This window comes from Bipolaris victoriae (assembly GCF_000527765.1).
Source record: "Bipolaris victoriae FI3 unplaced genomic scaffold scaffold_39, whole genome shotgun sequence".
NCBI classification, from domain to species: domain Eukaryota; kingdom Fungi; phylum Ascomycota; class Dothideomycetes; order Pleosporales; family Pleosporaceae; genus Bipolaris; species Bipolaris victoriae.
The window spans coordinates 242,758-256,268 of NW_014575353.1; the positions used below are offsets into that span (position 1 = coordinate 242,758).

The 13,511-nt window shown below is 51.6% G+C and overlaps 6 protein-coding genes across 6 annotated transcripts; 4 read left to right on the forward strand and 2 right to left on the reverse strand.

The window, feature by feature from the left end:
* Nucleotides 1-315: 315 nt before the first annotated feature.
* Nucleotides 316-1,842, forward strand: COCVIDRAFT_26398 (hypothetical protein; the record flags this gene model as incomplete). The annotated part of the gene is made up of 1 exon (XM_014701452.1): nucleotides 316-1,842. One exon carries the CDS (start codon nucleotides 316-318, stop codon nucleotides 1,840-1,842), a length of 1,527 nt encoding a protein of 508 aa, XP_014556938.1.
* A 750-nt stretch (nucleotides 1,843-2,592) lies between these two features.
* Nucleotides 2,593-4,356, reverse strand: COCVIDRAFT_26399 (glycosyltransferase family 4 protein; the record flags this gene model as incomplete). Its single annotated transcript, XM_014701453.1, has 3 exons — nucleotides 2,593-2,789; nucleotides 2,861-3,987; nucleotides 4,046-4,356. The coding sequence occupies 3 exons, from the start codon at nucleotides 4,354-4,356 to the stop codon at nucleotides 2,593-2,595; spliced, it is 1,635 nt and encodes a 544-aa protein (XP_014556939.1).
* A 198-nt stretch (nucleotides 4,357-4,554) lies between these two features.
* COCVIDRAFT_15761 (hypothetical protein) lies at nucleotides 4,555-5,559 on the forward strand (the record flags this gene model as incomplete). Its single annotated transcript, XM_014701432.1, has 1 exon — nucleotides 4,555-5,559. One exon carries the CDS (start codon nucleotides 4,555-4,557, stop codon nucleotides 5,557-5,559), a length of 1,005 nt encoding a protein of 334 aa, XP_014556918.1.
* Nucleotides 5,560-5,871: 312 nt separating this feature from the next.
* Nucleotides 5,872-6,096, forward strand: COCVIDRAFT_98448 (hypothetical protein; the record flags this gene model as incomplete). Its single annotated transcript, XM_014701531.1, has 1 exon — nucleotides 5,872-6,096. One exon carries the CDS (start codon nucleotides 5,872-5,874, stop codon nucleotides 6,094-6,096), a length of 225 nt encoding a protein of 74 aa, XP_014557017.1.
* Nucleotides 6,097-7,562: 1,466 nt separating this feature from the next.
* On the reverse strand, nucleotides 7,563-10,511 carry COCVIDRAFT_26401 (hypothetical protein; the record flags this gene model as incomplete). Its single annotated transcript, XM_014701454.1, has 4 exons — nucleotides 7,563-8,090; nucleotides 8,156-10,057; nucleotides 10,119-10,230; nucleotides 10,294-10,511. The coding sequence occupies 4 exons, from the start codon at nucleotides 10,509-10,511 to the stop codon at nucleotides 7,563-7,565; spliced, it is 2,760 nt and encodes a 919-aa protein (XP_014556940.1).
* Nucleotides 10,512-11,447: 936 nt separating this feature from the next.
* Nucleotides 11,448-12,536, forward strand: COCVIDRAFT_98378 (hypothetical protein; the record flags this gene model as incomplete). Its single annotated transcript, XM_014701532.1, has 1 exon — nucleotides 11,448-12,536. The coding sequence occupies one exon, from the start codon at nucleotides 11,448-11,450 to the stop codon at nucleotides 12,534-12,536; it is 1,089 nt and encodes a 362-aa protein (XP_014557018.1).
* Between the last annotated feature and the right edge of the window lie 975 nt (nucleotides 12,537-13,511).

Sequence of the window (13,511 nt, forward strand, 5' to 3'; positions counted from 1 at the left end):
TGTGCAGAGGGTGAAAGGAGTATTAGAATAGCATGGCGAGGTGATACATATAACCGGTCTATTCTTTTTTGTATTTGAGGCCTACCCAGGCACCTGTTCGCTCAACTGCATCCCGTCGGCGGTTCTCTACGCATCCCCAGACGCTTCTCAGCCTTACTGCCGCTGCACTGTTTTAGGTGGGTGCGACCTGCGCCGCTCCGCCGCCTTAGTTCCCTCCTCCGACCATCCCCAGCCCACCCGTCTACGCGCGTCACCATCAACAACACAACTCCACTCATCTTTTCCAAACACTTACAACCCACTCTTTGATGCGCAATGGGCATTCCCATCGGATGGAACATTAAGCGCGACGAGGCAAAGGATAAGGACGTACTGAGAGCCGACTTGACGGGCCATCGCTCACCCATCCGCCGTCGCGTCAGACCGAACAGATCGCCACGACCAAACAGCACGCTCGACACTGAGTTCCTCATAGCCGCCTCTGGCTCTGCTCCCGTCATCGAATGGATACCACGCTCGTCGCATCGCACACGCCTGGCGCCACCACCAGTGCCTGAACTCTCGAGAACCGACTACCGCGGCAACGAGGCTGCGGCCAACTCACCTGCACCTCTGGGCCCCAATAGCACCCTGCATCGTTCACGCAATCGCCTCGATGAATTCATGCGTTCATATGCGGCGCGCAGAGCCCTGGAGACTGATCGCCCCATCGCTGTCTTTACCCCCGGCTTTGCACCCGCAGCAGCTTCACAGAGCTCAGAATCAGACACGACGCACAGCGCGCGAGAGTTTTCCCGTATGCGGGAGAGGGCGTCGTATCGCCGCGCTGCCCCTCCGAGATTGACCCGTTCACGGAGCCCCCGCGCTGACCGATCTGCGGCAAGAAGTGATACTGCAAGCGCGCCCGAGGAAGACCACGAAAGCAGTGACAACAACGCTGTAGCATTTCCGCCGTTGCGCAGAATGGGTCGCCGCACTATTGCCGACGGACCATTACCCAGTAGCTCGTTACGTGAGTCTTGGAGTCCAGTGCCTGCTCTTGATGGCTTGGGCGACCGCAATCGCAGCGTCAGTCCACTTGACGACCAACTGCACTGGGACAGCTTCCTTACGACTGTGGTTGATGACCCCGTTGCACCCACTGCTGCATCGTCATTTGCGTCAGCTGCAGCCTCGGCCTCGTTCTCAAACTCTCACACAAGTTCGCGATCAGGAAGTTCAAACTCTGCAGCATCTTCACAAACCCACCTTACAGTTCCTTCGCGACTACCAAGTCCTCCACAACACGACCAGTTCCTGCGCGCTTGCGATACTTCGGACAACGACACGGCTTCGGATACCGAAGAGGAAGAGACAGACGTGCCTGCTCCCATGCGCCGCGCCCAGGTGGAACGCTCGAGGGATGGCTTCGGTCTCTCAAACTCGACGGCTCCCCGTCGCCGAATGCGTCCATCATACTTCTCCAGCGACCCTCCCGCCCGAGATGCAGATCGCTACTCGCTCCGTGTAATTGACCGATCCCGCGACTCCAGCGACTACATCCACAACTACTACAACCGAGCCAACTGGAGAATTAGCCAGACGGAAGAGCCACAAAGGCTCCAGATGTCTTCACAGCTCGATGGGCCGGCTGACGAGCCCGCGAGCACAAGTGAGGCAGAGACTCCCCCGCTCACACGGGCCGATTCTACGCCGTTGGACCAGGAACTCCGCGACGCACGATCATTGCTTGAACGTCTTGCTTCTCGCGAAGATATCAGCGACGACTTTTGGGCCTCAGTTGGTCTCACACGATCGTTTGCCGATCCAGTTCAGCGATTCCAGGAACTTGAACGTCTTTGAAAAAAAGACTAAAAAGGATTATGTTACTATCATATACTGCAAGATGTGTCGTTTGGCTAGGCTGGCTCAGCAAATGACCATCATTTCTTTCTTTCGTCTTTGGATGTTGATGATAACCAACTATCTATTTCTCTTTCACTATACATATCACAATCTGGTAGTCTGCGATTTTTTTGGGCACCCAGGCGTATTCGGACTACCTAATGCTTTTGCTATTTTTTTATGCGAACACTTGTTGATGAACAAGGATACGGAAGGGGAAGGTGACAGGGACAAGACGAACAATCATGGCATTTCATGAATTGTATACCCATTGGACTTTACTGCAAAGCCAAGAATTAGAAGGGGAGTGTGAAGGCAAACTGCTCATGGCCTATTTACTTATTATCTAGATTAGGCTAGTTGCCGATTGGATTAGGAGAGGAATGGATGAATAGGGAATACTAAAAGCTTTATTCTGCAACGTCCTTATGGGCGGCTGCCTTTTTTCTTCTAAACTTTTGTCTTATACCGTTGTGTTGCACTGGTGATGATTGAACTTGCGAAGCTTCAATTGAATGTTGAATTTTTTTTGCCTCCACAACAAACATGCAACTATGATACACCCTTTGCTAAATGCTAACTCTAACGTGTGGTATCAAAAAGGAAGGAAAGAATGCAAAAGAAGTATTAGTCCAGTACAAACGCCATGATTACATCTTTTTTTTCTGACTGTGGAGAGCTAGAAAGATGGAAGAGTAGCTTACTCCCTCACTTAGGCGCCCGTTCAATCTGCAGAGCGACCAACTTCTCCGCGTTCTTGATCCATTTGTCGGCAAACGTCTTGTCTGTGAAGCGCTCAGCAGACTTGCGCGCACGGCGGCGCATATCCAAAGTCTCCTGTGGCGACAGTGTCAGGGCTTTGCGGAAGCCATCTGCATATTCTTGTGCAGTGGTAGCATGGAAACCTGTACGGTTCGTGTCAGCAACAATTGAACTTGCTTACAGAAAGTCTAATGTCACATATATCAGAACTTACCTGTAGGCTTTCCGTCAACTTCCACTACAATATCCAGCTTCGGACCACCGGTATTGTTGACAACAGAAATCATACCCGCGGCCTGATATTCGACCACACCAATGCCAAAATGTTCGTTCCACATGGCATTGACTCCTACGCTAGCCTTGCGCATCCACTCCAACATCAAGGGCCATGGCGCGTCGCATATAAACTCTACGTTGTCCTTGATGTGCAACTCATGCGCAAGAAGTCGCAGCTGGTAAACCCGTTTAGCATCATCGTGCGAGTTGCGCACTGAGCCTATCAGCACTAGCTTTGGAGTCTCGTTGGGGTATGCTGGAAGTTTGGGTTTGGATTGCACAAATGACGCAAAAGCCTCGAGGATGAGTTGGTGGTTCTTCTCAGGTCGGAATTGCGCAATGTAGAGGAGGTAAGGCCCACGGTTCTTCTCACTAGCCTCGGAAACTTGGACGGCCTCTGCGACTTCTTCAACTGCGACAGGTGGGAAGACGACATCAATCTCAGTTTGCTTGCTTCGCTTGTTGCGGTATGGCCCCCAGAGTGATCTGACGTGACCTTGTGTCCATGTGGAGTTGGTCATGACTACATCGATGGTGCTACCGACTTTGCTGTAGAGCTTTGCGAACAGCTCCCAGTATTTCTTCTTTGCTTGCCCACGGTATCCTGACCCAGTTCCAGCATGAACACCCTGTCCCCCCACTTGTAGCGAGTCGAGCATGTCGGTCGAGATGGTTGGGTAATGTACGTATGCGCCAGTCGGGACAGTGGGAAAGAGGAATGAAGAGAGACCGAGAGCAAATGCGTATCCCATGGTATCTATGAAGATGTCTGGGACGAGGAGTGAGAAAGCATCGTAGGCAAGAACCAACGACCCGAGAGACTGTCCTAGCAGGGTGAAGCGTGGCCATCTGCTTGCAAGCACCCAATCGCGAGTTGTCAGGTAGAGGAAGTGAACGGTTGGCGGGTACAGTTGGATATTGAAGCGATCCTTAACTCGCTTGAGTATCTCTGCCTTGTCAACATCGTGGTCACCGGTATACACGATACAAGTAGACTTTGGCCAGCGCTTTTGGTGTGCTCGGATGGCAGCCCAAAGGACTCGTTCGCCGCCACCGCCCGCATTGCTGTAGAAGTAAATTATCAGCGACTATGCTCCTGTGTTCTAAAGCTCGTCATGCATACCAGAAGGGGTGAAAGAAGCCTACGATGCCGTCCCAGTCGCTGTTCGTTTGGCCGACCTTGACTGCACTTGTTGGAGGTGTAGTCCCCACTTGTTCCCAGTCGTCATCCTCCTTCTTCTTGTCTTTCAGGTCGGCCTCATAGGCTTTGGTTTCGCTTGCTACCCTAGCCAGTAAAAGCTCGCGTCGTGTACGGGAGGATCGACGGAGATGCTGTCCCACTAGTCCTGCAAGAAAGCGTAGCGTCTTGGAGAGAAAAAGAGCGGCCACAAGTGCAGGCGCAAGCAGCGACAGGAGGATGAGCAGCACACCCATCTTGGTCAGAGCAGTGGACTGTCAATCCATGGAGGGTGAGTGTTCCGGCAGCTGTTCATGCGGTGGGATGACGGTTTCCTGGCGCCGGCCCGGGGAGCATGGGACCCTGGCGCTAGTGGTAGTGGATAGTGGGGCCATCTTCGTCTCGGGAGTCCGATATGTTCCTGTGAAGCCGCGAGCTGAAAACATCACACCACAATGCTATCCTCTTGCTCACTACGGCATCCAGCATGCCAATTACTTCGAAGGAACGTGGTGGTATCCAGAGCTTCGCCATGTCGTCCCTCGGCACGCTCATTTCATGCTTCGACACCACGACAGGATCCCATCATTGATGCTATCCTCTACCTTCCGCACGAAATGATATCGCTGATCCACACGGCTGTCCCCTGGTATGCCGCCATCCCCATCAGTGCCTTTGTCGCTCGCGGTCTGCTTGTCACTACTGCTGGAACACGTGCACGCGCTCTCATGGCGCGATACGTTGGTCTGCACCCGTTGCGACAAGCTCTTGCCTTCCAAAAGCGAGACGAGATCCTGAAGCGGGGTAATTTCCGGTCGACCCAGCAAGCTCTCGTCACAGTCAAAAAGGAAGTCAAGGACGTCACATCAGCATTGGACAAAAGGTGGAATGTCTCTCTCTCTGGTCAGATTAGTTGGACATTGGCGCAGATACCCATCTTTTTTGCTATGGCCGAAACTATACGCCAGAAATGTGGTGCCCAGGACGGATTGCTGGGTATGACCATGTCCGTTTTCAGAGGCGAGAGTACGCGGATGACGACGGAAACGGGTCAAGTTGTTGCACGGGTAACTCCCACCGACTGGTTCGAGCCAACTCTAGCCACAGAGGGTATGCTCTGGTTCCCGGACCTGCTTCTCCCGGACCCAACTGGTGCCCTTCCGTTCATCGCATCGGGCATCATGTTTGCAAACATCTACACCTCGAAAAATACCGTTGAGAGTGGTGCCAAATGGCCAAATACCCTTCGGCGAACTTTGCTCTTTGTTTCGCTGTTGGTTGGTCCACTCTGTCAGAACCTTCCCGCGGCTCTAATGCTCTACTGGTCGTCAAGTACGGCTTCGGTGATGCTGTGGAACGCGTGGCTGGACCGAAAATATCCTGCACCGCGAGGTTACACTGCATGCAAAAGGCCACTTCTCCTTCCACCAGCACCAATCTCAAAATTACGCAGGGTGTAGATGTTTGTACCCGTGTCTTACATAGGGTTGGTCGATTCCGCACAGCCACCTATTTGGTGATAGAATACTGTACACGAACCCTCGTTTTTGGTTGGTCAAGGCAAAAGTGTATGTCTCGGCGAGGAATTTACGTGCAAGACACCCAGTATCTTTGTGTGTCTCTAAACTTACTCGATGTCTGCACTAGGAACCAGTGCACATTCAAAACAGTAATAAGACCTGATGGACAATGGCCATTGTTGCCATGCATGATCAGTTTCAAGAACCTAGCTGAAGCCAACTGGCACTGCAACAAAAACCAATGCGACTACCATGTCGGCCACTGAACATTGCCAACCAAGTCAATGTAGTGGATACCAAAGTGAATCGCCCATAGCCACTGTAACAGCTGCTCAACTGGCGGAACCGCTACCACATAGCCATAGTAAACAACCCATTATACTACTAGACAGTTCAAGCTGTGATCCACCACTGTACGGCCCGGGCTCCACGCTTCGATGTACCATAATGAAGGTTCCAGAAAGCACGTTAAATTAATAAAATATAATATACTACCAACCGGAGAAGGTGTTGGTAGTATTACCAAACCATTCATTCTGGATTCCGAACTACATATACCCAAAGCATACGTTACCGAGAACAGACTCCAGCTCAGAACCGCGGACATACCCCAATCTGAACACGAGACTCTCCCTGCAAAGTCGCGTTACTAAGAGACTGTGTGTGTGCGGCTGGAGTCTATTCTATCTAATAGAACCTGGACTTTCTCTGCGAAGTCTTTTTTTGATACCCGATTGAACTAGACCGGGGGTGGGGGGCCCGGCTTGAATTGTTTTTTTTTGAGAAAAATCAATCTGACTTGCTATATAGCAAACAGAGAAAAGAAAGTCAAGTCGACGGCTCTTATAAAATAAAAATAAATGAGACCCCTCTAGAGAGAAGCTGGATTTCCCAGCTTCGAAAAAAATAGGATGTGCCTAGTGGTCATACACCCATTGAAAGGTTTATACACATTACCGAACGATTTTTAGGGTTCGAGCGAAGGTCTCGTTGATGCTCATCCGAATCCTTTTACTTTGACTGCAAAGTCATATTTTTAATACCTGATTGCGGCAGGTTGGGGTATGGCCTGCCATTTGTTTCTGAGATAATTGATCTGATACGCTATATAGCAAGCAGAGAATAAAAAAGATGTTAAAAATGGAGAGCAGTTATGTCGAAAAGTTGATTTTTGGACATTTATTTTTTCCTTTTTTTGAGAAGGAATCGGAGCGGGAATGACACCTATAAACACCAGTAGATAAACAAAACACTCCCATTATACTGCTATTGATGTTTCACACACATGCATGGTCTGCTCTGTTCTTATTTTTCCTCCTAACCCATATCCCCCACCCCTCACCCATTCATAACTTTTAATCAAGAAGAAATGCCGGCAATTCCTCTTTTAGTCTATACGTGTGGTCCGATGTTCCACCCACAAAACCATGACTACTGCCATTTCATACAAAACATTAAGATGCACATCGCATGCACAGCCCATTCAATCACGTCAATTCCACCAGTGGCCTCCCGTCTATCCAGCTTTGCCGTTCCCTCCAACTAACCCACCCATCAAACGATCCCATATTCAATCAAGCAAAAAGACGCCTAGTACATGCAAACAACGAAAAGAAAAAAACGCAAGACTTCAAACGCCGTGTTTCCCGATATGCAAATTTGCAAGATGCTATCCATGTGCAGTAAGACAGAACAAGAAAAGGAGTGAAATCCGGACAAACGCCGTCGCTAATGTTGTGCAGATAGCCGAAAACCAGTTTTAGGCAGAGGCAATAGGGAGGGGAAAGGCATAATGAAAAAGGAAGTGTATAGATACCTTACTGCTGTTTGGCGTGAAGCCTAGATATGTGAAATCTCGTATGCTGCGACCGAAGAACGGATGTTTAACAGTATCCGTGATTTAATGCAGGATAACGACACCCCTCAACCCTTGTCGAACACAATCATACGCGCCGGCTTGTTTGACTCAAGAGACGATCGGCACGCTCAAAGACATTGAGTGTGTTGGACCCTTGTGAAGGCATTCTGGGTGTATTTGGGATGGTTGCTTGGGCTGCTGCACCCAATGCAGCACTTAACGGCGTCGCAGGAACCGGCGTGCTGTACCCGCCCGACCCCTGCGATCCAAAGCTTGCCGTGGAGTAAGGCTGTCCAGAGAATACAGATGCCATTGCAGGTATTGCTGTGTTGATCGGACCAGGGAAAGACGGTCCGCCACTCGACGACATGGTTCCATTGGGCTTATGTAGAACCTTGGGTGGCTGGGTCCGTGATGTGAACGACGCTAGGCTCGGTGGACCCATCATGCCGATGTTGTTACTAGTAAGGTGTGACCACGGACTGTCGTTGATAGCCAGACTCGCTTCTTTGACCATCTTGTGCAGCGGCCGCATGAGCTGTTTGACTTCGCTAGTGAGTAGTTTGTGTTCTCTACCCTGCTGGGTGTATGCTGCAGCGAGTTCCTGCCAAGCCTGCAATGATTGTGTTAGTTGCCAGTCTTAACAGCTTGGCCTTGTGTAGGCGTGATTGTACATACCTTGACGAAACCCATACATTGCTGCCAAAACTCAGGCTGGTCCCGGGTATAGTTGTCTTTGAGCTGCATCTGTGATAGGCGAAGTGCAAGAGGGTTTGCCATTTGCTGGACTTCGTTGCTCTTGTCAATGAGGTTCGCTAGTGCCTTGATTCGAGGATCCTCGGAGTCAAGGTCACGCCGCAAACTGTCAAACTGCTCTCGCATCATGCGCGTAATCTGAGCCATGGAGTTTCTGCAGCCTTCGGATGCGTTCCGGAGCTTTGTATAGATTCTGTCAAACTGAGCGTCTTCATCCGTTTCATCAAAGCTGCTAGTAAGCGTATTGGATCGCGTCATGCCTGGCGCAGTGGTAGAAAAGGAGCCTCCCGAGCGAGGGGTTACGGCACCAATGCTCGTCAGGGTGTTTGATCGGCTGTTTTCGTTGCTGTGGAGAATGACTGGTGGGGGCATTTGCCATCCGCTCCGCTGCTGCGGCGGTGATGTCAGGAAGCGGCGAGCTCTCGACGGTCGCGCGCGTACCGTTGCGAGGTTATCAGCTCCAGTGGGTCTCGTTGCTGCAGCAGAAGTGTCTCTGAACTGTGCGCCTAGTATTGAACAAGCATTCCTCATCTCGATCAAACTTCCTTGTTGGATAAGCACAAAGGTCCGCATAATACGTGGATTTGCGTTTTGAGCAATCTCGATGCGATTCTCGGCGACTGAAAGAGTAATGGACATGAATGAGTCGAGACACCTCAGCGCGTACATGTAAACACTTCTCGACAGTTTCTGCGCTTCTTCTTCGTCCTCTTCGACTAGTGTGTCAAATTTGTGCAAGACCTCGTTAAGTGCTCTGATATTGAGGTAGGTAGTCGAGTACCTGCGATAGAAGTCTTCTTTGCGTCGCAAACTTTCTTTAGTCTTAGCCGTCAGCTTAATTGAGCGCACCATGTGCGAGACACAATCGTGGAGCTGAGAAATAGCATAAAGGAAGTTTTTTGCCGCTTCGACAACGATATCAGGCGCACGTGACCCACGTCGGTGTTCACGGACATCAGACAGCGGACGGTTTGCGAGATATCGGACGGTACCAGTGTCTTCATAGGCTCCAGATGAAGGGAAGCCGTTCGAAGCAGCATTAGCGGGGACCAGAACGCCCTGACTGAAGCCACGGAAATGGTTGGTTTGTCGCAGCTCGTTGACTGATGCCAGCTCAGACGTCTTGTTGGTGTAAATACCCATACGCTTTTGGCGCTGCGATGAGGGACCGGACCCTTCGCTCTGGCTACGGTTACGCTCGTTGTTTGGGTTCGTCAAGACTAGGGGAGCGATCGGGGGCCTTTTGGTAACAGTAATGCCAGTGCTGGCACCATTACTTGTCGTAGACGCAACGCGAAAGTGGGAACGAACTGGGATGGGCGGAATGGGATGTCCAGGAGAGTCAGGCTTGGGGTCGGAAAAGCCTTCTATATTGCCTAGACTCGGTCGCACCGGGAAGCGTCCGCCGTTTGCTCGTTTCGAGGGGCGGGGAGTTTCTGGGTTGCTCTCGGTCCAGCTCTCATCTCCCGAAAATTCGACTCGCACTCTTTCTAGTTCAACCCGCTGGCGTTCTCTGGATATGTGTTGGCGCATAAACCGCTTGACCTGCGTAGCTATGACGGCATCTCGTTCGTTCTCGTTTGCGGGTGAGGGGGCGTTGTCCTTGATGGTGCACACTTCGGGCGGCGGGAAGACCAGCGGATTGCCATCGAGCTTGAGGACCTGCAAGCTATTGATCTCTCCCAGACATACGGGCAGCTCCTCAATCTTGTTCTTTGCAATTGCCAGCACCTTGAGCGAGGTCAAGTTTGCAATCTTGGTGGGGACAGACCGGATCTTGTTCCGGCTGACGTCGAGGATTTCTAGCGAGGTCATCTCGAGTATCTAATGAGCGTCAGCGGTCTAGTCGCGACATGTGTGTTCCGGAAAGGGGGGGTCAACGTACGGCATCGGGGATCTCCCGCATGGCATTGTAGCGCACATTGAGATAGCGGAGGCGTCTGCATTCAATGAGGCGGGAGGGGAGGGTGGCAAGGAGATTGTGGGAGAGGGCGAGCCTGACATGTCAGCATTTCCCCTATCGAAGACAGAGGTAAGGTGGGGTTGTGTATCGCATGTACCTTTCAATCTCTGTCCGTATGACATCGATGACTTCGTCGGGCAGGCGGGCAATGTTCTTGTGGCCCAGGTCGATGGTGATGCCGGGCTGCTGCTGCAACTCGCGGGGCGCCTCTGCGGCGGCGCGTTGGGTGATGTCCTGGCGGGAGTGCTCGAAGGCGGCCTTTGTAAGGGCCACGACTTCGTCGTCCGAGATGGGCGTGGGCGTGTCGTTGCTCATGGCGAGCGGGCACAGGATCAGCGCGGCGGAAGTGGTGCGAGGATGGTCGTTGCATACATGCTGTTCGCGAGGACAGCAGCGGTGAGGTGAGGCTCAAGCACGGGTAGGGAGCGCCCAAGAAATCGTCGTAGTCGTCGTCGTGGTTGGTTGGTTGGGGTTAGAGTTGGTGGTGACGCCGACGGCCAGTCTAGCCCGTTTCCGCCGTGCCGTTGGCTGGATGCTCTCTCCTCTCCCGACCTGTCAGGGCCCGCCCGCCATGAAACATCTCCTTGGAACCGCCTCTGACACGCTCCCAACACTTGAAACGAGCTCTAGCACCCTCTCTGCTTGGCCTGACACACTCTCGTATATCCACCCACAATGCCATTGCCAGCCACTACACATGTTGCGGCCGGTCGACAGGGCACGTGACCATCTGTCAGGGAGTCGAGGTAAAGGAGTGTGTCACGTGACAGCCCTTACCGCTGGCTGCCCTATAACGGCTTGAAACGGCCGACGCCCTAGCCACCCGCGTAATCGACATGTAAGTGCCCGGCTCTTCAGCTCTATTTGTATTCATCACTGCCATCCACACCCGCCTTATACAGACTATCCACATCCGGGAACACATATAACGGACGCGATATAATGCCCCGCACACAGGCTGCGGATGCGGTGTCGATATCCCTATTCCGTAGCAGATGATACCTGATGTCGGTGCCCGATATCTATGATCATGAACTATATGCAAGGTACAGCCATGTTCCTGTACTTGCGCTAGCCAACGCCATGAGATTCTGGCAGGCACAGCTGCGTCATAGCTACTCTTCCTGGGGAGGTCGAGCGGGACCTACTCAATAGTTGGCAATCGGCGCATTTTTGCGTCTGGGTCTCCTTTCTTTTTCACAATTGGCGATGTTGCAACCTCACCCATCATTCGCCCATTCGAGCGCTGCAATGGACATTGACGATGCATTGCCTCCTCCGATTCGTCGCTCGCCCAGAGCTGCTCTCGAAGCACGCAAGCAGCGTAGAGAGTACCGTACGTTCATATTTGACGACATCAGCGAGCGAGCAGACGAAGCCCCACTACCCCCAATAGCGCCAGATCAATCAGCCTCAGTCAGTCGTGATGGATACAATGAACCCACGTTTCATGAATCCGTTCCATCCGGTGTTAATCCATTGCGATCGCATCCGGTCGACGCACCATCTCCCCGAAATCTAGCTCGCAAATATTCGTGTCCGCTTCTGGTGTCAGAACTCAAAGATGGAACGTCACCTGATCCAGCACCTGTCATAGAACCACCAGCCTCACGCCGACATCCGCGGGGGCTCGTTTCCTATCGGAACAACAAGAGAGAAATCAAGATCAACAAGAAGCTGCCTCCGCATCTGCGGCGACAAACCTCGTTGGAAACAATCAATTCAGTGACAACGACTACTTCTGATGATCAAAGCGAAGATTCCCATGATCCCCCAGAAGCCGAAGCTCCTTGCTCGGAATGGTATGCTATGGATGATGACTTGTATTCCAATCCACCGCCTAGTATCATATCCAAAGCATCATCAACACATTCTTCAATTTCCAGCTCAAGACAGTCAACCACGCCTGTAGAAACACCTCTAGAGTATGCAAGTCTTGATCACCACACACCTCAATCACTGTTCCGGAAAATGATGCCTCGCAAGCTGTCTGATAAGATGCAAGACAGTCCTCCCAGTCCTGGTCGTCTGGTTATTGAGAAGACGACGTCGGTCAACCGATCATCAAGCTCGTTCACTCTTTCAGGATCAACCACTTCACCAAGCGAAGAGTATCGCTCTCTTCATTCGATACTAGAAGAAGTTGGACGAGATCGATCGACATCAAAGTCTAGCGGAAGCAGCAAGTGGAGCGCAAGTGACTTCGACACCAGCACGCTGTCCGAGGCGGAACTGAAGAGGTGTAAGAAAAAGGGGATCAATCCGGCTCTGTATGCTGAGATGCGCGCAGCGAAGAAGGGAAAATGGGCCAGTCCAATCGCTGGTAATACGTTCCTCTAGCGCTGTCGGTGTTCTACTTCATGCACACTGTCATTCTACCCGGCGCCTCGTATGCGAATCTCCTTGGCAGCATGTTACGGATAACGTGCTTGCTGCTTTTACCCAGCATACGATGCCAACTTGCGGCTTGATGCTAGTGGCATCGTTAATATCTGCTGCAGCGAGAAACCGCCTCATCCTTCCCTCTGCTCGGATACCGGATATGGTCATTGACGTCCTTCATGCACTACCCACACGTCAATCTAATATGGACCAACTGGGTCATATCGCTCAGGACTTGGGCGCTTGGTTATGGCGGAATGGGATGCAGTGCAACGGATAGTGTCCAGGAGCGACCATGTTCCACCATTAACATACCCCCAAAGGGTATTATCACGAGTGCTATTAATGTACAGTCGACGTGGATTCAGATCATTGCAATCTCGAGGAATACGGTAGAGGGCAAGCAAAACCCGGGACGCAGGTCTCGCGTACCGGGTATATGCAGTGTTGTGCATGCTGCATTTTCCCTTATCAGGGCGCGCGTTTTCGTCCTTGCACACCATGCTTGCCTAGCTCGACGACGGGTTTTGGACATGTGGTTACATTTTCGCAGTTGGACGGGACGATATCTTCAATTCCCAGGGTCGTTTATTAAAAACTATTTAGACATTCAAGCGATGGCGTTTAGGCTCGTTCTGGGCCGTTGGTGTGTCGCTTATAGCTTCATCGGCTAATGCAACGGCTTCATCTATTCGTACGGGAGGAACACGTGCTTGGGTCAGTCCTTCTGCGTTGCAAGCGAGGCTTCTAGAACATGTAGGCTAGATGAGACAGCATCTGTTGACGTTACTGTCACACGACAGAACAATATACGGATGTTTATTTCTTTGTTGTTTTCCAATGTTACCGCTGCGAGTGCATTACATCATCACTATGCCCATTTCCCGTTTCCACCACACCGCACGTACACACTTTACGTGTCTTTTTCTATCC